The sequence below is a fragment of the Gigantopelta aegis genome, chromosome 14, assembly GCF_016097555.1.
Source record: "Gigantopelta aegis isolate Gae_Host chromosome 14, Gae_host_genome, whole genome shotgun sequence".
NCBI classification, from domain to species: domain Eukaryota; kingdom Metazoa; phylum Mollusca; class Gastropoda; order Neomphalida; family Peltospiridae; genus Gigantopelta; species Gigantopelta aegis.
The window spans coordinates 48,173,184-48,199,356 of NC_054712.1; the positions used below are offsets into that span (position 1 = coordinate 48,173,184).

A 26,173-nucleotide genomic window follows, 5' to 3' on the forward strand; every position below is an offset into this window, starting at 1 on the left:
AGCACTTTACCACTGGGCTACACCCTGCCCCCTCAGTCTCCAATAAATGCTGGATGTTGCCATGTGATGTCGTCTATCACACTGAGCGAGCACTTTACCACTGGGCTACACCCTGCCCCCTCAGTCTCCAATAAATGCTGGATGTTGCCACGTGATGTCGTCTATCACACTGAGCGAGCACTTTACCACTGGGCTACACCCTGCCCCCTCAGTCTCCAATAAATGCTGGATGTTGCCACGTGATGTCGTCTATCACACTGAGCGAGCACTTTACCACTGGGCTACAGCCTGCCCCCTCAGTCTCCAATAAATTGCTGGATGTTGCCATGTGATGTCGTCTATCACATTGAGTTCTTTCAAATGGGTATGAACAAACTGGATTTCTGTCAAACTAAGAAGTAAACCAAGGCAAGGAGAACCTACATTACAAAATACAAGAATAAATAATAAACACTTTTTGAGAGGCATCATTAAATGTTTATTATGATGAAAAAAATCATGTATAATGCATTGAAACATTGGTTTGATCAGTAAACAAAATAATAACCACTGACAATATGAAATAAACAACCAAATTTGATCGTCACCAAATACCACAAAGCCTTTGTACAATTGGAAATAAAGAAAATGGAAAGCAAATTTATTTGGTGCCACGAATTCTACTAATATATACAAACACTAGCACATAAATACGCAATATGAATGTAAAGAATAGTTTAAAAACAAAAATGTGAAATAAAAAGTGAAAAAGGAATGTTTCATTTCTTTAAAAAAACATACATCCCAAGTACACTTGGAGTGCACCTGTTTAACTGGAAATAAAATGGAATTGAAATAAATTATGGAATGATGAAATTTCAAAATTTGATCTATAAAACTTGTTCAACAATATGAAATCCAATGAGAAAAGCCTGTCACTCTTGATTTCTTTAATGATTTTTTTTTCCCAAACAGGATTTCAGTACTAAATGATTTACACTTTTCCCTTAAAAAAAAAGAAAAAGTAAAATCATAATCATAAAGATATAAATATTTTGCAAATGATAATACTAGTTGGGATTTAAAAAAAGAAAAAAAAGCTCATGCATTGTCACAACGTTACACAGAAAAACTCATTTCAGTATCGCGGTGTGATGGTAAACAATATTTACTACCTATGTCTGAAGTTATATCTGATGTATAAACAGAAAAACTCATTTCAGTATCGCGGTGTGATGGTAAACAATATTTACTACCTATGTCTGAAGTTAAATCTGATGTATAAACAGAAAAACTCATTTCAGTATCGCGGTGTGATGGTAAACAATATTTACTACCTATGTCTGAAGTTATATCTGATGTATAAACAGAAAAACTCATTTCAGTATCGCGGTGTGATGGTAAACAATATTTACTACCTATGTCTGAAGTTATATCTGATGTATAAACAGAAAAACTCATTTCAGTATCGCGGTGTGATGGTAAACAATATTTACTACCTATGTCTGAAGTTATATCTGATGTATAAACAAAGATAAACAAATGGCTGCTTTGAGAAGAAATATGTGAAGTCAGTTGGTTCAAGGCACAAAGGTGATACAAACAGTATTTGCATTATTAAAATATTTTAATCAGAATAAGTAGAATATCTAGTAAACTTCATATTTCAGCCAACTTGACGTCTAGAAAATTTGAAACTAAACCATGTTGACAGTTCTAAAATAGTTGTATGCCTACTTGACAACTTCTTGTGGAACAGTTTTTAATTTAATATTCACTTCTTTTTTTATCAAAATTTAAATGAAGCTAAATGCACCCAACAAAGCAGAAACATAGTAAGCCGTATCATATATTTTTAATAATAATTCTCATAACTAACATTAAAAACAATCTGCTTGGAAGCCCTGAAACTGCATAAATATTTAGGTTATTTTTAACTGCATAGGTGTTAATAAAGTAGATCACAAAATGATATATATAAAATGGAATGCCTTAATTCTTTCAAAGACAATTGCACCTGGTATTTTGTTATTGCATGCAATCAATTTGACACAATATTCCCAGCAATGAATTGGTACATATTAAATTTATAACACAGTTTACACAAAAGTATCTACTTGAAACATTTTTCTAAATTTTACATTAAAAACCCCCAACTAATAACTACCTGCACATCCATGATTCAACAAGTGCCACGGAATGTTAATACTTTCTCAAAACAGCTTTCAACTGTAGCTAGTCCCACATTTAGTTGTCTCCCCTTTGACTAAGAAATATCCTTAGTACTCCTATGTACAATTCAACAAGAGGAACATTCAAGATTTAACAATCTCTAAAATAAACACCATTTGGTTAATTTATAAAAAATTAAACAAACTTTTCTTTTTCTTGAAACTGATAAATGGACTAACAACATTCACTGAAATTTTTAATTACTGTTTTTATACATTTCAGATACTGGTGGTAAGGCACTTTCCATAAATGAACACTATATTTGTTTGTTATTATGAGGTAGACAAAACTACAAATCCTTCAAAAAATAAATCACTGCTACATAATTTACACGAAATCTTATACATTAGAAAGTATCATAAATAGGTTTTTGTTTAGTGAATTTGTTTTACTAATATCCATGTTCGTGGTCAATTGTAGATTATCTCCCCTTTGACTGTCAGGTTGTCTGGATGTGTATAGGTTTATAAATAGATTATTATACGAGCTTGTGTGATGTACTGATTTTACAAAATGAATGTCAGGATCTTTGTATTGCCCGAACAAGAGCAAGAGCAATACATAAATTCTGACATGAGTTTAGTAAAATCAGTACGACTCACATTCAAGTGTAATAATTTCTTTATTATCCATATTATTATTGTTATTTTTTTTATGAATAACAAGGACCGTCTCAAAATGTTTCAACCACAACAAGAAGGAGACGACAAAATGATATCATATTTGAAATGCACAGTCTGAACTAGGGCTGGAGAAAACGTCATGTTATGACGTAGCGACGTTGCTTCCCAAAATTACGTCATTACACTTGTTATTACACATGTGCTTCATATGATTATTATTAACTTGGTTATGTTGAACCATGTGGATAATAAAAGCAAAACTAAGTATTTCTACAATGTGAATTATTAAATGTTACTAAAATTTAGACCTACTACTATATGGTTTTACCGATCAATTGTTTTCACTTGGGTATTTTAAGAACATTAAGGACCACATTTACAAAGTCCAATTCTGTCTTACATATATTTACAATACATTTAAGAAAAGCAGGATTTGTAGATTCAATCCTATGAATTTAATGCCATAATTGTTCTTTTAAAATGCATAGATAAATTACTGATCCAATAGTACAACAGTTTAAACATTCACATAATGGTAACAATGTAGATTTGTTAGCTCTTAAATTATTTAAAAAAAAATTATTTTGCATAACCTGAACTGGCCCCGTGCTTATAAACCTTAAAGTCTAGACTTTAATAAAGTCCAGACTTTAGTGTCATGGCAACGCCATTCAAATAGCATTACGTTAAAGTCTGGACTTTAAGTTTTATGAGCACGGGCCCTGATGTCAAATGTAAAAATATTCAAAAAATGTGACACATTAAAAGAGCTTTCTATGGAAGACGGCCTCAAGAATAGAAAAGTGAAATGTAGATGTTAATATACACCTCAGTAACAGCAGCCAATAACATAACGGTTTTTCAAAGAGAAGGCAAGTTGTATGGTTGAAAGTACTCACATCGGTAACAACACGTAATACCATAATGTTCGTCTTACAGAACAACTTCAACTGGAAGGCATGTGAAGGTGAGAAGGCACATATTGTTAAAAACATTAACTAGACATTTTTGTTGACACAGAAAATACCAAGACTTTTAATATTACGATGTTTAACATTCATTAAAACAAATTAAATTCAATGAAAAACAATCAAGAAGGCACTTGATAAAAAATGACTACAGTATATTATAAGGAATGTTCAACAGTGGTGTATATACGGAAAATAATGACCTATGACAAGCAATGAAATTGCGCCCCATACATCTGAAGAAAATTATTTTTTCACTATCAGAGGATGGCTTGTCCGACTTGAATAGAAACTGCTCAGTGGTGCCCCACTTCAAATGGTGCCATACCAGCCACACCCTAGGTACGCCACTGATGTTCAGTGGTGCCCCACTTCAAATGGTGCCATACCTGCCACCCTAGGTATGCCACTGATGTTCAGCGGTGCCCCACTTCAAATGGTGCCATACCTGCCACACCCTAGGTACGCCACTGATGTTCAGCGGTGCCCCACTTCAAATGGTGCCATACCTGCCACACCCTAGGTACGCCACTGATGTTCAGTGGTGCCCCACTTCAAATGGTGCCATACCAGCCACACCCTAGGTACGCCACTGATGTTCAGTGGTGCCCCACTTCAAATGGTGCCATACCTGCCACACCCTAGGTACGCCACTGATGTTCAGCGGTGCCCCACTTCAAATGGTGCCATACCTGCCACACCCTAGGTACGCCACTGATGTTCAGCGGTGCCCCACTTCAAATGGTGCCATACTTGCCACACCCTAGGTATGCCACTGATGTTCAGTGGTGCCCCACTTCAAATGGTGCCATACTTGCCACACCCTAGGTACACCACTGATGTTCAGCGGTGCCCCACTTCAAATGGTGCCATACTTGCCACACCCTAGGTACACCACTGATGTTCAGTGAGGGTTTAAGGCTTTCCTGGGGACAGGGTTTCATTATTAACAATAAAATGGTCGATACTGAATAAATATTCAGGATTTCTGCACGGAATGTTAATTTATCTGGATTTGTATTCACAGAGTACAGTCATTATTTATGGTTACGTTTACTGAATGTAAATGGCATTGTATTCAGTACCGTATGTGGTACTCTGTCATATTATATTATATTAAGTACCTGATGTCGTAGTATCCAGGGTTTAAGCTGTCATTTGCCAAATTGTGAATTAAAGTTCAATATGGCCAATGTATTTCATTATTAATTCACCAAAAAGCCAACTGTAAAATTACACGCCATATATAGATCTAACCATCATTTTGGCTCTCTGGTCACTGTGACTGAAACTTGAATTTGTCTACAATGTTCACCAAAATGCTAATCATCTTTTAGAGTCCAGCTTAAACCCTTAGTATAGTATATTCAGTACCTTATGTGGTATTATGTCATACACTCAGTACCCAATGTGGTATTAGGGGCATATATTCAATACCTCATATGGAACACATCATTATATATATTCAGTACTTCGCATGGAACACTAATAAATATTTAGTATTTCGCATGAAATATTCTGTACAGTTAAGGAAAGTGTCAGATAATGATAAATCACAGAATAGCAGATCATAAAAGATAGCACAGTTATACAGAATAATTCATTCGAGATCTCAAGTTCATAGAGATTGGCCTGCATATTAATTTTTGCATAAAATATACATGGATATATATATATATATATATAAAACCTATATATAATAAAATACATACTCTGGTTAATATCTTAAGAGCAAAGGAATGAAAAAAACATCTCCATATTAAACACATCCAATGTACTATCATGATCAGTATTTAAAAAAACAAAAAATAATAATCAGTATGTATAATTATGGATTCTAATTTCCAGTCAGCAACTGGTGAAGGTGAGTAAATCTTGCAGTTGTTGGATTTAGATATTATTTATTACCCATGGCTTGAGCCACTGTTAAAAGAACATCTTACCAAACGCTTGATCAATTCCTGGAAAAACATTGAGAATCGGATTTACCATCTTTGTTTTTAATTATTAATATTTGTTCTTGCACTTAAAATTTCAAAATTATCCAGGACATCATCTTCCAATGCATGTTTTGACTTGTCAAAGAAAATGAATTTACAAAAAAAAAAAAAAAATTAAAACAAAAATCATCTTAAATAATTTTATCACTACATGATCATCATGGATGACCTATTATTTATCATTACACAATCATTTTCAATGATTTATTACTCTACGCATGATATCATCTCTAAAATGACAGCCATACGGCATTGCACGTTATTAAGGCAGTGATGGTACAAATGGACCCGATGTAAAAACATACTAGAACTAATATTCCTACATCAATAAATGGTTTTTAAAAAACCTCAAAACTACACAATGAACAAAACGTTTGAAAAACAAATGATTTCTTATGAACATGACATGTAATCAATTGCACAAATTTGTTTACAAATAGATCCAGACGTCTTAATCCATTAGGACTATATGTACCATCTAATTCAAATCTGATTATAGGGGTCATACAAGGACTTGCTGTAAAAGCGGTTTTATATAAACAAATGGTTTGCATATACAGTGAAACCCCTATAAACCGGACACCAGTTAAATGTCTGGTTTCTAGAGGTATCCGGTTTAGAGAGGTCAAGTTCTGTACTGATTTTAAAAAACGGACCATGAAAAACATCCAGTTTTGGGAGAATTCCGGTTTACAGACGGTTCTGTTTTGACAGGTTTCACTGTATGTAAAATACATGAATTTGTCTACAGAAGAAATATATCTGAATGCTCTTCAGGACGATTTTTGTTTCTTATACATGGAGCCCTTTACAGCAGTTTTCAGTTTCATCGTATGATACATCAGCCACCTTTGACTTATTATGTTACCATAATGTTTTGAGTCCACGATGAGTGGAACTCTTTGTGGTAAATAAAACTAAACAGTGTCCTTTACATACAGGTTTAAAAACCAAGTTGTATAAGACAAGTGTTTGTTTTTACACATGGTGCCTTATATCTTATCAATAAACCAGTGTTCATCATCAAGGTACATCACTTTATAGCGCAACTGAAAACATGAACCAAACAGTAATTTTTCATTAGACATCCATCAATTAATATGTTTACTTTCTTCAATATGTAACGCAAAATACTGAATTAAATGTTTGAAGGACAATTATACACCTAGTGGTTGTGAAGCCTGGGTTTTACATGGTTTATAACAAAACCAAAAAGAAAAGGAAATAATTATATGATTAATTGTGATTTCACTTTTGCTCTATTAATCTCAATAAATATTACAACTTGGAAATATCAATGGATTTATAAAACATCTGATTTTTTCTTCTTTTTGTGTGTGGCAGAATTCATTATATAAATAAATTTCAAACAATGGTTTTTGAGCATCAGATATATAAAAGCAACTGTTTATATATTTCTCAAGGTAGTTTAGATATACAAATATGCATAAGATATGTTATGAAAAGCAGAACAAAAACCCATCTCATTTTATCATTATAAATATTCTACAGTAGAGGTTAATGGCACTTGTGTTAAGGCCAAAAGATCACAATGGTTACATGGAATGTTGCATAGTCATACAGAAAAATCCTTAAGGACTTGAGGCTCCATAGGACACTAAACAAACAGCAGTCACCATCATCTAAGAACTAGCAGCAGTCGATACCATCATTCAAAGAACTACCAGCAGGCTAAATCATCATTCAAAGAACTGCAAGAACCAGGAGGAAACACCATCATTCAATGACCAGCAGTTAACACTAGTGTCCAATGGAATGCTGCATAGTCATTCAGCTGAAGCTCTTCTTGGTTCCAGAACATCTGGTTCATCAGGTTCATTCATCAAACTGTTCAAACATCAACACATATCAACAATGTACTCATCATTAACAGGATTTTCTCCATGGCACATTCATCATTCAGTCATACAAACCAACAGAACCATTGACACTTTAGCCTGTAATATATCATCATTTAGATTGACTCTCTGGGTACTGGAGCATCAAGCTTATTATCCAGTAAGGCTGTTGGTAGAACATTCTTCAACAACACCTACAGTTCATGCATACAGTACAATTCATAAAGCACTCATTTTCATCATCATCTGGCACAATACAATCAAATGACAGACAAATTCAGCAGTCACAGCAATACTAAAATGTCCGATGATACAGTAACAGTGCACAAGTCACAACACCAGTGTCCCTTGAAATATAGAATAAAAATGATGAAGATCAAATTCCAGTGGAAAATGAGTCTCATTCTGTCCAACATACCAGATTTACATTTTACCAACATTCACACTATCTACATTCTGTTCATATATTTCTTGAATGTATAAAAAGAGTGATGAACTCACGTTAAAGATATAGAATCTTCCATGCTGTACAAAAATACTTCACCAAGTCTTTAAGATTTTTCTAGATTGTTATATTATTCTCCTTCCTAACACTAACAGCTTTTAACAATTCTTTATTAATGTTCATTCAAGCAATCTTCCACACCATTAACAGCTTTCAGTTTTTAGTTATTAATGTCTAAACAGTCTTTGTTATGACTAACAGCTTTCAATGTCCAATCAAGTGAAGTTTTTCATGCTGGAGCATGCCCTCCTTGTTCTCAAACTCACGCTCACAATACTGACAGACATAAACCTTTGTGCATTGTGGTGCTTTCACCTCACTGACTGCTTCACAAGACCTAGCATCGAGGACTTTCTGCATCTCTCGAACTGTCGAGTCTGGGGTGCTCTCCTCGGCAGAATCCATCTTTAGCTGAGTCACCAACTTACTTTTGGTCACAGAACGAAGTGGCTTATCTTGTGAAATGTTGTTGTTGTTTTCTCTCTTGCGCTGAGCCATCATCTGCCTGAGGGTATTCATGTCGATGGGAGATCCAGGAAAATGTACCTGGACATGATCCAGCAGGTCCCAGTCGCGCGAACAGCTGAGGTCGCAGTACGGACAGAGCAGACGGTCATGAAGTCCATGCTGGAAGTCATGGTCCTCAAGCTTTTTCTTTGATGGTGTGCTGAATGGACATCGGTCACACTTCAGTTCACTCTCTTCACTAATATCACTTCCGGTCATGTCATCAGGATCGTCCGGAGAGTTGAAGTACAGCTGAGGAGTCACCGCTTCCATGCCATCTCCTTCGAAAGCTTTAAATTTGGTGTTGTTCATAGGAGGCGACTCCGAATTCCGTCTCTCCTCGTGGATCTTTGCATGCTGCTGCAGAACGCTGTACTGGTCAGAGCTGAAGTCACAGAAGGAACAGGTGTACTGGCAGCCCGACGCGTGCATGGCGATGTGTGCGTTCAACAGCGACACGCTGGGACTGTGGTACGGACACTTGGGACATTTCATGCGTTCAGTTTTGGCTGGACTTGTGGCTTCCTCCTCATGGAGTCTCATGTGCTGGTTGAGCAGGTTGAAGCGGTCGACGCTGTAAGAACACTGAGAACATGTGTACCTGGCGTTCATTCGGTGCAGCACCTTGTGGTAAGCAAAGCTGTTTTTGTTGTTACTGGTGAAGGGACACAGTTTGCAGGAGTAGATTTTCTTCACACTGCGGTGTCTGACATCAGGTAATGGTTGTTCTGCTGAATGCATCTCCACAGAGAGGTCTTCCTTGTGTGGTTCTTTCTCAAAGCCTTGTATCTGAGCTTTGAACTTTTTAGGTGCTTCTAGTGCATATTCTCGATTTAGGAAGTTAATCTCGTCAAAATTGGGCACGAAACCTTCTTCTTTTGCATGTACCTTTCTGTGCTGGTACAGCAAATTCAGCCGATCAACACTCCAATCACAGTGGTCGCAAATATACTTTCTGTTCAGGCCATGCATGTGTGTGTGAACACTGAAGCTCTTGACAGAGTTGGATCCATACGGGCAAGACTTGCAGAGATGACGCATTCCATCCTCCAGATCACTTTCTGCAAGGACACTACCACTGCTGGATGATGATGAAACCTTTTCTTGCATCTCGGTTAAGGACTCATTTAAGCTGTTTTCTAGATTGATGGCTTCCTTGTTGAGGAGGACTGAGGGTGAAGGCTCGGGGTCGAATCCTTCTTCTTCACAGTGAAGTTTACGATGCTGAGTGAGTAGATTGAGTCTCTCTAAGCTATACGAACAGAAGTCACACTTGTACCTGTACATAGCTCCGTGAAGCTTCCTGTGCTTGTTGAACTCGAATGACGAGTTACTGCTGAATGGACATTCTTGACATTTATAGTTCCTCATTTGTTTTTCATGGATCAAGCTCCCATCATGATCATTTAGATCACTTTCAACATCCATCTCTTCAGCAACGGTTTCTTCCACACCATCGGTATCATTACTGTTACCTTCGACATCAGTTACCTCCCCTTGGTCTTCCATATCTTCTTGTTCATCATGTTTCATCTCCAGACTATTTTTATCCACCATGTCCGATGACTGAAAGGTTTTGCCCATTGGCTCAAACGGATCCATGATGACATCTTGAAAGCTTTTGATCTTCGGCTGATTACTGCGTTTCATTTCATCATCGTGGAACCTGATATGCTGTAGGAGGAGATACTCCCGCGCTGCGCTGTAACTGCACTTCTGACATCTGTATCGACTCTTGACAATGTGCTGTTTACGATGTTTGATCAGATTGTTTTTGCAGAATGTGTGGTATGGACATCGTGAACACTTGTATCGGATTCTACCATTGAGCTTAGACCTAGCGAGAACCTGCTTGGCTTGCATCGTTAGCATCTTCGAGGCAACACAGGAAGCCGTTTGTACTTTGTTGCTGATGGCGTTTCGATCAACAGATTTCAAATTCAGCAAGCTGGTGAAGTGTTCCTTTTCGGGTATGGTCTTGGCAATACCTTTCTGGTTGTCATGCACCTTGGCATGCTGCGTAAGAAGAGGAAGCTTGTCCACACTGTAGCTACAGTGCTCACAGCGATACTTCCCATTGTAGCTGTGCATTTCCAGATGTCTCTGGAAGATATCTCTGGACTGGTTTCTGAATGGACAGCGAGGACAATTCATCAGAGTCCCAGAGTCATCTTTCCTGCCAGTATCCTCCTTGACAGCATCTTCATCCATCTCCAGGTCAACTGGTGCCACTTCGATGTTCTTGTTCACCTCAATGAAAGCCTGCTGGCGAGGATGCACGCTTTGCATGTGATGGTAGATCAATTTCAAGTTGTCCACGCTGTAATCACAGCTCTTGCACTGGTACTTTCTGTTGGAGCCATGCTGGCGAACGTGATTTGAAGTGTTTGTAGCATTACTGCTGACGTAATGACATTTGGGACATTTGTAGTTTTTCTTTCCATCAATGCTGCAGATCTGAATTGGGACACCGCGCCATGTGGTCTGCTCTTTCATGATCAGGACAGGTTTCTGGTCATCATTTTCTGAAGTTTTGTTATTCATTTCTTCAAAGGAATCTCCACTGAAACTTGAGTTTTCAGTAGCTGTAATACCATGTTGTTTGCCCAATTCTTCTGCATTATTTTTATTGGTTTCTTTTGCAATGGGATTTTCAGTGGTGGTTCCAGAGCCCTTCCACTGGTCAGGGTGGGTTCCTTTCATGTGCTGATACAAAAGGTTGAGTCTGTCGATGCTGTAATCACAGAACCAGCAGGTGTGTTTACAGTTGCTGCCATGACGTTCAATATGTCGTAGATAGGTCACAGCATTGGGAGCTGTGAAAGGACACTTTGTGCACTGGAAAGATCGTGATTTTTTCTGAGGACTGATAGTTTTTCTAGCTTTTGCAATGCTTTCTGGAGCGGTACCAGGAGAACTGCTGTAAGGTGGAGGTGGATTGCGTGGAGCTGGAGCTATTGGTCGTTCAGCTGACATGGCTCTCATGTTCTGCAGGGCCTGTTTATAACTGGGTATGGGCATCTTGGCAACCGTCTGAACTGGCTGGTAAGTTGCTGGACTCTGCAAGCTTGACTGCAAAACACTGTATGTTGTCACGGATGCTGATGATGGTTGTGATGTGGTTGGACTAGAAGAAGAGAGTAAAGCAGCATGGCTCTGTTTCAGTCTCTCTCTAACCTCTTGTTCATGCAGGTTAATGGGATGAATGTTCTGAGCATGTTGGTAAATGGTAGAGATATGTGCAAATGTTGTCTCACACCACTCACACTGGTACCTCCTGGAGGACACTGCTTGTGATGATGGTGCTGGTTGGATGCTTCTGAATGCCGACTGACCAGCAATTTGTCCTCTCTGATACTGCATGCTGTTTGGTGTGGTGTATTTCCCAGACTCGTGAGAGTTCCTCATGTTCTGTGGTGTGCTAAATGCTCCTGGCTGGCCTTGACGAACCAAAGGTGGAAGACTGAGGTGAGGAAAGCCAATACTAGCCATGAAGTTTTGAGTTTCAGACTGACTGTTTGACTGGGAATATGCCTGTTCTGAGCTGGTAAGATCAACGACACTGGATTCTTGGCTGCCTGGTCTATGCATCCCATCATTTTCAGCTTCGTCTTCAGATTCTTTCTTATCATCCTTGAAGAAAGTTTCCCACTCATCTGGGTTGAACTCTGAATGATGTACGATGTGGTCTAGAAGAGAATCTTTGTCATTTACGCTGATGTCACAGTAGAAACATTTATATACAAGCTCAGCATGATGTTCTCCTTCATGGATCTGCATAGTTTCTCGTTTGGTGCAGACAAAGTTGCACTTTGAGCATTGGAACGTCTTGACTTGTTTCCGAGGATGCTTCAATCTTGCTTCATCGAGATCTTCACTCTTGTTCATCTCTCCATTCTGCTGTAGGAAGTTGTGAGACTGAGAATGTGTCACTCTGTGTTGAAGGAAAGAAGACAAGTCATTGCCCTGGAAACTGCACTGCTTGCACTTGAACTTGGCAGGAGAGTTTGATTCGGCGTGAGTCTTCAGATGACTGTCCAGCATCTCCTGACTGTAGGCGATGTAAGCACACTTGCCACACTTCACGAACGACCTCTCTGGAATCTCCTCATGGTCATCATCCATCAGATTAGCATCTTCAATGTTGATATTGCTGTTCTTGTCAACAGAGGAACCTGCATAATGGTTGTAGGACAGAATGTGTTTCTTCAAATCACACTTCCATCGGGAGCTGTATCCACAGACTCTACAGGAAAACGGTTTGTCTTCGGAATGAAGTACAGAATGACGTTTCAGCTCGGCTGGACTATGCCCAACAAATGGACATTCAAGACAGTGGTAGAGGCCTTGATTGATTAAACTACGAAATACTGGCTGCTTAGTTTGTCCTTGTTTGAATGGCTGTATCAGAGGTGGTGGTGGAGGTAACGTTTTCCCTTGCTGCAACTGTTGATTATGCTGCTGCAGTGGTGGCATGGAACTGATAGATGTTGGTGTGTTTTTATCAGTGTTTGCTATGACAGGAACCAGGACAGTGGAAGATCCTGTCAAGTTTGAATTAAGGAGATAGGCAACAGGTTGTGGCGTTTGCTGCTGCAGATTTCCTTCTGGTAGCACTGTAACGTTGGGTGGACCGATTTTCTTTGTTTTTGTTGTGTCAATGACATCCTTGATTGTCCCACCTCCACATCGCTTCATGTGCTTGACAACATCCCACTTCCACTTGCTCTTGTAGTTGCAGCGAGGACAATGATATGGCTTTTCATCAGAGTGGTTTTTCATGTGCTGAGTGATTTCCGATGGCCACCTTGCCCTATATTCACACCGAGGACACTTGTACGGCAGCAGTATATCTGTGTTGCTCGGATCTGAATTCTGATACTGGTTTTCATCACACTGTTTGTTCGACTGATTGCTTAGACGCTGTCGAACCGCTGCTGCGACTGCCTTCTGAGTTTCCTGTGTGATTGGCCGCTTTACCTCGCTGTTCAAATCATGCCTAAAGATCATTTCGTCAGCACCATCTAATGAATGGACATTAGTGATTTTGATTTGGCTTAGGTGATCATTTTCATCTCTTTCATCATTCAATTCCACCATGTTGAAGCGATTTGGAACTGAAGATGGCCTATCAGATTCAAACTCGGTGAATCTCTGTTCAGCCCTGATCAAAGTGGGAATATCATCAGGTGAAAGTCTCTTGTTTGAAGTCATCCCCAAAGGTCTTGACTCCAGATCAGGCATATCGGAATCAGACAGTCGGCGTCGTTTCTTTGCAGGTTCCTCTGGCCAACTGCATGGTATCAATGATGGCATGTCGTGTGCACCATCGTAACCTGCAGTGGTGCTAGTCTTGTTACTTGCAGCTGTTTCTCGTCTTTTGTAAGGGTTTGGAAGTGAATGGTGACTCTTCTCAAAGTGCTTCACAAGATCCCACTTCCACTTGTAGGTGGAACCACACACCATGCAGATGAAAGGTCGCTCTTCAGAATGAGATACAGCATGCTTCTGAAGCTCAGCCGGCCATTTGGCGACAAAATCACACATATTGCATTTAAGTTGTTTAGATTCTGTCGACATCAGCTCCTGAGCATTCAGCCCAGTGATGGTATTGAGAGGCATCTTCAACAGATGATAAGTCTGCTGCAAGCCATGGGGTATTTTTTGTATGGCATCTTTGTGTTCTTTAATCTTGTCAGCGTGACTGTCGAGGAAGTGTTTGTTAAGTTCGTCCACCCCATTGAAGTGCTCCTTGCATTCAGCACACTTGAATGCCCGCTTGTTCAAGTGGAGGGTCATGTGAGAGCTGTAGTCCACCAAAGTCTTTGCAACAAAGCCACACTTGGTACACTGCAGGACAGCTGGTTTCGTCTCGGGTCGACCAGCAGAACCTTTCTTCACCTGCTCGTCATCACCATCCCAAATGGGTTCCATCTTCACTTTAAAGAAGTCTGGGTTCAAGGTCTCGTTCTCTTCCTTCTTCACGGAGAAGTCGAGTGGCTCATTCTGTATATTTGTATCAGCTGATCTGTAACGTGATGCTTCACCACTTTGCATTGCAGCTGGATCAGATGAAGGACGATCTTGCTTTGAACTTGCAGTAGGATACACGGGATGACTGGTGTTGGTGATGAATGGTCCAATGTAGTTAGGGATTACTAGAGTCTGAACTGGAGATGATTCTCTGTTATCTTGACCACCCAAGGGACTGTTTCTGTTCATGCTGGCGCTGGATGGAGTGTCTGATCGCGACTGATTGGGTGAATGTGAAGACAAAGACTGTGAATGTCCATTAATTCCAGAGTTTGACAGGATGCTGTTACTGTAGATACGTCTTCTCCCATAGATTGTATGATTACCCGAGTTAACAAGGTACATCAAGCCTGGCGGTCTTTTGCTGTTGTCGGGAACCTCACTGTTGTGCTTCTCTTTCCAGTGTTTATTCAACGACTTTCTCCACTTGTAGATGTTTCCACAACACGAGCAGGCAAACTTGATACCAGAGTCATCAACAACTTCAAAGTATTTAGCTGGATCCACTTCTTGTCTAGTTTTTTTCTTTTTCTCCGACGGAACGGTGACTGCAACAGCAGCAGCTGTTTCCTCAGGAGCCTCCGGTTCAACTGTGATGATCTCCTCTTCCTCCTCCTCCTCATCCTCAATGTCATCCTCCACCTCATCCTCAACAACACTGTTTTCCATCTCTCTCAACTCCTTCTCTGTCAAGCTGCTATTAGGAGTAATACTAAGTTCATCAAGATCTCGTCCCATCGCCAACAGCTGTCCATCTTGTCCAGAGAAGTGCAGTTTCCGGTGACGTGGAAGCTTCTGCTTGTACTTGGTTGCATACTCGCAGATATCACATTCATAGATGATGAAATCATGCTTGTGGTCGTCTTTCTGATGATGAAGGAATGTTTTGGCACTTGTGGATGTAAATTCGCACACACCACAGACATACGTTCTGTTCTGAATGTTCCCGCACCTTGTTGGGGTCACTGGAGTGGTCTCCCCTTCCTCCGCTATAATCAGCCGTCCACTTTCATCCTGTTCCTCATCGTTGAGCATCTCATCAGAGAACGAGCTGTCACCATTCATGTAATCATTTATTGCCTGTTCAGACATCATTGTGGAATGTTCGTTAGCGTCAGTGGAATGTTCAGAGTTGCTTCTGGAAGATCTTGGTTTTATTGGAATGTTGCTACTTTTCACGCTGTTCCGTCGCTGTACACCATTCTCGGTCTTGTCTTTTTCTTCGTTCTCACCATGGGCAGTCATCTGGTGGTGAAGGAACTCCTTGGAGTCCGTGCAGGTGAATTTACACTGCTTGCAGAATCGGTTGCGTCCCTTTACTTTCGTCTGTACGTCGCCAGTATCCACACCATCAGAGGTCACTGCACCGTCGGCATCTGCTGACATCCTTTGGCTTGGTCAGCAGCTCCAGCCCAGGGGCTCTCGAAAACAGTTTCCTCCTGAAAAACATAACAAGACAACACACTGAGTCATCAGTCAAACAAGATAAATGAAATAGACTAAGATATCAAATAATACAATTTCCGACATGAAAATAACGGGCTTCTAACTGACATATTTGTCCTCTTTTTTTTCTTTCTTTCTTCTTTTTTTTAGATAAATGATTTTAAAGTTTCAGTTCCAGTTTACAATTCAAACTTGAAACTTTGTACTTATGATTACTCAATGGAGTATATGCTCTACTCATTCAATGATCTAGTGAAATAACAAAACTTATTATTTGTAATCTTGTTAATTTTTGTTTTGTTTTTAACCTTCTGACAACTGCAGGCGAGATATCTTGCCCGACGTCACGCCAGTCGATATACTGTACACTGTATACAGTGCATTCCCCAATTCATATTTCCCGCCGTTTTGCACACGACACTCACCGGAAACGGAAATATAATTAAAGAATTTTTTTTTTTTTTTTAAATGGTGGCTTTTGTTTTGATTTTTTCAATTGAAAATACCTTGAAATTTTGAGTTCAAAAAGTGGTTTTCGGCAAGTATTTTCGCTTGACAACAATGGTGGCACGTCGCGATCATTTTCAGGGATAGATAGCTGATTGTGACAGCTAATTTGATAATAAATTTGATCGTTTTACCAACAACAAAAATGACCAAATATTGCAATATGAATCTTAGTTCGGGTTTAAAAAAAAATTCTGGTCAGAAAACCACTGTTATCGGGAATAATGGACATAAATACTGGACAGCTGGCCACAAATGCCCGTAAGTAAACGCAACTTTTTCGATTTTTTGCCTAATTTTAATCACCATTAGCCGATCTAAAATAATAAAAATTACAAAAAAAGACACGAAAATAATACTTGCCGATTAATATATGAACTTTATTTCATGTTTTTATAAAACATTTAAGTGAATATATGTGAGTAAAAATTATAAACTTGTACCCACTCAGCGTGGTTTTTGTTAAAAATTAATCCAGTAGTCTAAAGGTTAAACATCTCCTAATTAACTCTTGTCTGAAATTTTGTGGGTGGGTTTTTCTTTTGTTTTTTACTTTTACTCATGAATTTGTAAACATAAACAAATTAATTTTTCCAAGAATTCAAGGACAATATTTTTAAATTACATTTGAAATATTTTTAAAGTTTGTTAGAGTCATGTAAAAAAAGAAAAGAAGAGGGTTCAATTTGAAAAAGATTTCCTAAGTATCTCCAATGTTAATGGACTCATTATTGTTGAATCTGTCAGAAACTGATGTCCCCTACATTTTAACCACTGGAATAGATAATAATGTATCAACAATCTTATAAAACAGAAGACACAAATATAAAAGTACAACTAAAATAGCTTGAAAATGTTGACACTCAACTTGAATAATGTTTATTGGCAAAGGTATGCTGTTATAAAAGAAAAGCTAATAATTAAGCAGTGTTAATATTTCAAGTACTCTCACAATTCATCTATCTTTATTACTTTGGACAACAATGTGGGTTTCTTAACAGTTCCAATTTCCAGTCATCAACTTGATCACCTCTCCCATCCATTTCAACCAGCAGTTACATGGCTAGGGAGATACAGCTAATATTCAGTCAATGGGAAAGTGCATATAAATGATGTTAAAAGTAGCCCATGTGGTAGAGATGGGTTTCTCCTCTGATTATCTGGATCACCAAGTTTCTGCCCTTTACCCCATGTGTTTCAGTTATATTAATCATAGTTTTTAACTAGTACTAGAGTGTAACAAAAACCAACATTCCTTTCCTTTCTTTCACATGTCAACTGTTTGTTTGAACATCACAGCACTCTGACAATTCATGTTTATTCATTTGAACTCTGACAATGTATGTCTGTTTGTCTGAAAATTAAGCTACCAGCATGGTGTTGCTAAACTACCACTAAGTGACCTCTGACTTGCAAAGCTTTCTGTTAAATGCCACCTACTAAGACAATCCGGACTGCAGAAGAGGTTTTTCCAGGAAGAGTGACGTCTTTTTGGAGAAAGAAAGCCCATAAACCTGAGAGAATAGGATTCTCACTCAGTGAGCACTCACAGAGAACCGACTTCCTCGTTTAAAAACCAGGAAATCATGTCCGCTCGTCTTCACTCAAGTACAAATGCCATTGTTGCTTTATTCTACGTACACTTGAAAAGACAAACAATGACCATCTCTCTGTTTTATGTTTTTGTTGTCTCTTTGTGACACAAAGACTGATTTTCAAACACAGTTAGAAACTCTTAGAAACGTCACACAATAAAAAACCCAGCTGATTTCACAACACTTCTGTGTATAAGAAAGGATGACAATTATTTATACACACCATGACACCAATGTGACAGATAACCAAGTACATTTGTAACTCACTTATTAAATAATAAAACAGTATTATTATTTAATGAAAATTGTAACCCCCCCCCCAAAAAAAAAAACCCAAAAAAACTACCTCCTCCCAAAACCACAACTCCTCCATGAAAAAAGACAAACACAACATGTTAACTGAATTAACTAAACAAAATAAAGTGGTTCTGGTATTTAATTTAAAAAAACATGTCCCTTGCACCACCCCATCAATGTCCAAAGATGGATGGTATTTGGTATCTTTGGCACAGAATGAATGAATGAATGAATGAATGCTTTTCTTCATATGTTTACATGGTTGACTGTGGTGTCCCTGTCACTCTTCTTCATATGTTTACATAGTTGACAGTGGTGTCCCTACATTACTCTTCTTCACGTTTACATGGTTGATGGTAGTGTCTCTACATCACTCTTCTTCATATGTTTACATGGTTGACGGTGGTGTCCCTACATTACTCTTCTTCATATGTTTACATGGTTGACAGTGGTGTCCCTATGTCACTCTTCTTCATATGTTTACATGGTTGACGGTGGTGTCCCTATGTCACTCTTCTTCATATGTTTACATGGTTGACGGTGGTGTCCCTACATTACTCTTCTTCATATGTTTACATGGTTGACAGTGGTGTCCCTATGTCACTCTTCTTCATATGTTTACATGGTTGACGGTGGTGTCCCTATGTCACTCTTCTTCATATGTTTACATGGTTGACGGTGGTGTCCCTACATTACTCTTCTTCATATGTTTACATGGTTGACTGTGGTGTCCCTATGTCACTCTTCTTCATGTTTACATGGTTGAAGGTAGTGTCTCTACATCACTCTTCTTCATGTTTACATGGTTGACGGTGGTGTCCCTACGTCACTCTTCTTCATATCTTTACATGGTTGACGGTGGTGTCCCTACATCACTCTTCTTCATATGTTTACATGGTTGATGGTGGTGTCCCTACATCACTCTTCTTCATATGTTTACATGGTTGACTGTGGTGTCCCTACATCACTCTTCTTCATATGTTTACATAGTTATCGGTGGTGTCCCTACATCACTTTCTTCATGTTTAAATGGTTGACTGTGGTGTCCCTACATTACTCTTCTTCATATGTTTACATGGTTGACGGTGGTGTCCCTACATCACTTTCTTCATATGTTTAAATGGTTGACTGTGGTGTCCCTATGTTACTCTTCTTCATATGTTTACATGGTTGACTGTGGTGTCCCTACATTACTCTTCTTCATATGTTTACATGGTTGACTGTGGTGTCCCTACATTACTCTTCTTCATATGTTTACAGTGGTGTCCACATTACTCGTTCTTCATGTTTACATGGTGGACGGTGGTGTCCCTACATCACTTTCTTCATATGTTTAAATGGTTGACTGTGGTGTCCCTATGTTACTCTTCTTCATATGTTTACATGGTTGACTGTGGTGTCCCTACATTACTCTTCTTCATATGTTTACAGTGGTGTCCACATTACTCGTTCTTCATGTTTACATGGTTGACGGTGGTGTCCCTACATTACTCTTCTTCATATGTTTACATGGTTGACGGTGGTGTCCCTATATTACTCTTCTTCATATGTTTACATGGTTGACTGTGGTGTCCCTACATTACTCTTCTTCATATGTTTACAGTGGTGTCCACATTACTCGTTCTTCATGTTTACATGGTTGACAGTGGTGTCCCTACATTACTCTTCTTCATATGTTTACATGGTTGACGGTGGTGTCCCTATATTACTCTTCTTCATATGTTTACATGGTTGACGGTGGTGTCCCTATATTACTCTTCTTCATATGTTTACATGGTTGACTGTGGTGTCCCTATGTCACTCTTCTTCATATGTTTACATGGTTGACTGTGGTGTCCCTATGTCACTCTTCTTCATGTTTACATACCCCCTTTCCATACATCCCTCTTTCTATCTCCCCTTCTTTCTTCACCAGACCCGACCCCCTTCTATCTCTCCACTCATCTTTTTCTTTTCTTAAGTATGACACAAATCTACCAAGATTTGTTGATATATTTTCCTTTAGCATATATAAAACTTTTTTTCGCAACGAAGTGTATAGCTGTTACTATATTTTAAAACACCTAATAAATTTCTGATTAACTCAGTATGGTAGGGTGTCATATATTTATAAACATTTATATTTTATTTAATTTCGTTACATTTAATGTGGTTTTAAATACTTTATTGTTATATAATGAAAGAAAGAAGTGTTTTATTTAACGACACACTCAACACATTTTATTTACGGTTATATGGCGTCAGACATGGTTAAGGACCACACAGATTTTTAGAGGAAACCCGCTGTCGCCACTACATGGGCTACTCTTCCTATTAGCAGCAAGGGATCTTTTATTTGCGCTTCCCACAGGCAGGATAGCGCAAACCATGGCCTTTGTTGAACCAGTTATGGATCACTGGTCGGTGCAGGCAGGATAGCGCAAACCATGGCCTTTGTTGAACCAGTTATGGATCACTGGTCGGTGCAAGTGGTTTACACCTACCCATTGAGCCTTGCGAAGCACTCACTCAGGGTTTGGAGTCGGTATCTGGATTAAAGATCCCATGCCTCGACTGGGACCCGAACCCAGTATCTACCAGCCTGTAGACCGATGGCCTGCCACGACGCCACCGAGGCCGGTTGTTATATAATGATATCTGTATCAACAATTTTTTATTTTATTAAAAAAAATTTATCTTGAAATACACACTTGCAAAAAAACCAAATGCTTTCTGTATGAAAAAGATCAATTGAAAAATAAGCTTGCTAGTTATAGCAAAACGGGTAGTCACTTTAAATGATACAGAGGCAACATTTCACAAGTAATAACTTTAATAGCTTTTCTTTGAAATAACTCCCTATGATATTTCAACTAAACATACCTCCATTACAAAAAGAGTGCACATACACACACATGCACACACAAAAGTTTACAAAACAACCTCACTTAAAAAACCAAAACCACCTTTCACATTCTGAAACGTATGTTAGCACCTGACTCTGTATACACCTGTAACATCAAATAACAGGCACTAACAATTCACACTCAGGTAAGCAGTGAAAATAGCCGTCCAATTCTCACACATAATTTACCCCCACTCTTAGAACTTACTTAGAATTTGAAGAATGAGAGGCGAACAGGAGAATTAAAGTTGTATACAAACCAAGAATAGCTGTTCTGTACTCCCATCTCTGACCACCTTTAGTCATCAAGAAAATGGAACATTTAACAAAGGCAAACAGGTAAGTAGAGTGTAATGCCATTACTGGGGCCCAAATTGGGTTGTCACATTGTAGTGCCATTACACGGGGCTCGGGATGGGCTCCCAATTCCATTATAGAGGCACAGATGAGGCGGTTATTTTGTAGTGCCATTAAAAAAAGGAGGAGGAAATGCTTTATTTAACGACGCACTCAACACATTTTATTTACGGTTATATGGCATCACCATTAAAAGAAGGTTTTTGTATTGTTTTAAGACAAAGATTTTTATTTTATTTAAAGTTTTAAAAAGTTACTTTATTTTGTTTAATTGACACCACCATTGATCAATTAATCATCTGCAGTTGGATGTCAAACATTTGGTAATTTTTTTTTACACTTAATCTTAGAGGAAAGTTGAAAATCTGCTACATTTTTTCATTAGCAGCAAGTAATCTTTTATATGCACTTTCCCACAAACATTATAGCACATAATATAAAAATCGTGGAGAATTGATTGAGATGGGGGGTGGGGTGGGGTGGGGTGGGGGGGGGATTAAACCAGAGAATGCAGGGCCAGCTCTGGCACTCGCCAAATTCGCCAACTGCGAAATTCAAAAACAACTGGCGAATTTTATTTGGATTTGGTAAAATAATTTCATGAAATAATTGATATTTTATTTGAAAATATCTGGGTTTCTATAATTTTTGAAGTTTAATGTATAATTTGGCGAAATTTTCTGCTGATCCAGAGCTAGCCCTGAAATGGGTGAAATGAGTGCTCTACCAACCATTAGACTGGTTTATGCACTTCATGTTAAATCAAATGAATAAATTGGGGACTAGTCAAATAATTTATGAACATTAGTGTCGCTATCAAATAAACACAGACAACTTGTGGGGCCACCGCTTGAGATGGGGAAAACCCACTGGCTCTGCTGGGTGTGTGGGGGGGGAAGGGGGCTGGGGGGGGGGGGGGCTCGGTTCAGTCCTACAAGCCAAGTACTTTAGCTAAGAGCTGTACCAACTGAGCTAAAAGGCAATGGAATGGAATGTTATTCCAATACAAGAGCCAGCTTGGCTTGTTGTGTTATAATGGCATTATAGAGGTTCTGTGTAGGTTGTTATGATTAAATTACTTAGGCTGTAGTAGCATAGTGCCAATACAATGCTGGTTACAAGAGGCTTGAATGCTTGCAGAATCATAAATAATTACCCTTTTTTATGGGTATTTATTCTGCAATCACTGTTTGTATTGACTGAATATAATGACTGGATAAAGCAAAATGATATTCTGCTGCTAGTAGGAAGATATCACTTATCAAATGACCTGATTGGCTCAACTCGTTTGCTTTGACTAGATATTCAGATCACTTGCATGTGCTTTAAATCATTTCAACAAAATTAAAAAAAATTGTTGTTATAATTTGAAGTTTGTTTATTTAACAACAACATTAGAGCATATTGATTTATTAATCATGAGCTACATTTTTCCATTAGTAGCAAAGGATCTTTTAAATGCACTATCCGACAGAGAGGATAGCACATACCACAGCCTTTAATAACCAGTTGTGGTGGATTAAGACATAGCCCTATGGATCTCTCAAAGTACTTGATATTAAACAATTACATATTTATTCAGGAATTATGAGCTAAAAACTATTTTTGGACTTGGCAAATACAACACTACAAGAAGGAAAGAAAAAAGGAAATGTTTTATTTAACGACGCACTCAACACATTTTATTTACGGTTATATGGCATCAGACATATGGTAAAGGACCACACAGATATTAAGAGAGGAAACCCACTGTCGCCACTTCATGGGCTACTCTTTTCGATTAGCAGCAAGGGATCTTTTATATGCACCATCCCATAGACAGGATAGCACATACCACGGCCTTTAATGTACAAGTAGTGGTGCACTGGCTGAAGCGAGAAATAGCTCAATGGGCCCACTGATGGGAATTGATCCCAAACCGACTGCGCATCAAGCGAGCGCTTTGCAACTGGGCTACGTCTTGCCCCCCCACCCACAGTACAAATACTATAGTTACATATATAAAGATTTATAATATAACATAAGTTTTACATATCAGATGTCATTGTTGGGGGATACCTGTGAACAGGTGGACACAAATTAGATTTAATCCTATGTTTTATCTTACCATGTATCAATATTCACTTCATTCTTCTTCAATACATTAATTTTACTACAATAAACATATAAATATTTTCTCTCAGACCTATTATATGATCCAATGAGTACAATAAAACCTGTTGCGTAAGTGATGTTTATTTAGTTTCCGATGTCAGGCTATCAATAAACCTGAGAGTTGGACACAGTAGCATTAAACTCTAGTAATAGGGTTATCTCTGTCAGCAGGCTTGGCTCTGTAATCCAATAGGACGGGCTTATCACAGTGTGATAGCAAGAGGTGCAATTAGTTGACATCCCACAGAGTAAGCTGGATAACTCCGGCTGACCTGGTGGATAACTCCCCCATCTTCCAGTCAAATCAATTAACACTTGTGACAATGAATACGAAAATATGTGTATCTAAATACCAGCCTCATTGGTACAATAATTTTTTGTTTTAAATTTAAATTATTGTAAAGCTGAGGGGTGAGATCTAGCTCAGTCAATAGAGCACCTACCTGAGGATGCTTGGGTTAAAGGATCGAATCCCCTCAGTAGACCCATTCCCTGAATGTGTTTTTTCCTGTCCCAACCAGAGACCCACAACTGGTACACTAAAGTCAGATGTATGTGCTGTCTTGTTTGTGGGAAAGTGCATATGTGCAAAAAATCCCTTGCTGCTAATGAAAAATGTAGCAGATTTCCTTTAAGACCATGTCCGAATTAACAAATGTTTGACACCCAATAGCAGATGATTAACATACAAGAACCAATGTGCTTAGTTGTGGCATTAAACAAAACAATGACACCCAATAGCCGATGTATTTTTCGTGCTGGGGTGTCGTTAAACATTCATTCATTCATTAAACAAAACAAATTCTTTTGTTTGTGTTCAGGGCAGACAGCCCAGACTGCAGAGATGTGTGCTTAGGAGACAGCGCATTAAAGAATATTAAAACAAGAAAGTGTCATTTCAAAAGTACATTATTTATAATTAATTTTTTTAATTTATTTAATGACACACTCAACACATGTTAAATTATGGTTATATGGCATCAGACATATGATTTAATAACCATATATATATATATATATATATATATATAATGAGAAAGGAAACCCACTGCCGCCACTCCATTGGCTACTCTTTTTAACTTACAGCAAGAGATATTTTATAGACAGTATAGTACATAAACCATGACTTGTTTTATACCAGTCGTGGTGCACTGGCTGGAACAAGAAATAGCCCAGTGGGCTTACTGACAGGGATTGACACTTCAGATTATTCATAAATAGCAAAATTAAAAAACAGGCCTCTTCCTCAAAATAAACCACGACTTGTTTTATACCAGCCGTGGTGCACTGGCTGGAACAAGAAATAGCCCAGTGGGCTTACTGACAGGGATTGACACTTCAGAATATTCATAAATAGCAAAATTAAAAAACAGGCCTCTTCCTCAAAATAGAGTACAGCCATAATACATCGCTTATATTTGTATAATATTGGGATGGGTTTTTTGTTTTGTTTGTCATTTGTTTTTGTTTTTAGGCATTTGTTTGTTGGGGGGGGGGTGTGTGTGTGTGTTACTAATATCAGATCTAACTAATTTACTCATAACTAGATTAGTTTAGATTCTCTCTCTCTCTCTCTCTGTGTGTGTGTGTGTGTGTGTGTGTGTGTGTGTGTGTGTGTGTGTGTGTGTGTGTGTGTGTGTGTGTGTGTGTGTGTGTGTGTGTGTGTGTGTGTGTGTGTGTGTGTGTAAAGTATCCATATAAATGATTTTGATTTAGCAGTATATGATAATTTTGTGTAATAAATGTAAGAATAATATATCAATTATAATACATTCATATGTTAAAATATCCATCACTTCTTCCCCCTGGTTGTGATGGATACAAGTGTAAACACGGGTTCTGTGAATAATAATATTTTTTTTTTTAGATCCACGATTAATTATTCTGGACCACAAAGCATCATGAACAGACAGTTGGATGCACGTGTACGTCATGGTCAGCATTTTGACATTTATTTAATGGCAATACTAATGGCTAGATGAGATGCGGATACAGGCTTGTACCAAGAGAATGTGAGGTAGGGGGCACGAGCCATCTAGGGCATGCTACAAACATGAAGGAAGGAAATGTTTTATTTTATATAACGGTTATATGGCATCGGACATATGGTTAAGGACCACACAGATATAGAGAGAGGAAACCCGCTGTCGCCACTTCATGGGCTACTCTTTTCGATTAGCAGCAAGGGATCTTTTATATGCATCATCCCACAGACAGAATAACACAT

General features: G+C 38.5%; 1 protein-coding gene across 2 annotated transcripts in view; it reads right to left on the reverse strand.

The window, feature by feature from the left end:
* Nucleotides 1-454: 454 nt before the first annotated feature.
* The window catches only part of LOC121388158, a 74,628-nt gene continuing 48,909 nt past the window's right edge, over nucleotides 455-26,173 (reverse strand). For both annotated transcript variants that reach the window (XM_041519396.1, XM_041519395.1), the window contains exon 2: nucleotides 455-16,145. In XM_041519396.1, the coding sequence (XP_041375330.1) occupies nucleotides 8,371-16,092 (7,722 nt within the window). In that variant the 5' untranslated portion in view covers nucleotides 16,093-16,145 and the 3' untranslated portion in view covers nucleotides 455-8,370. The remainder of the gene's footprint in view (nucleotides 16,146-26,173) is intronic.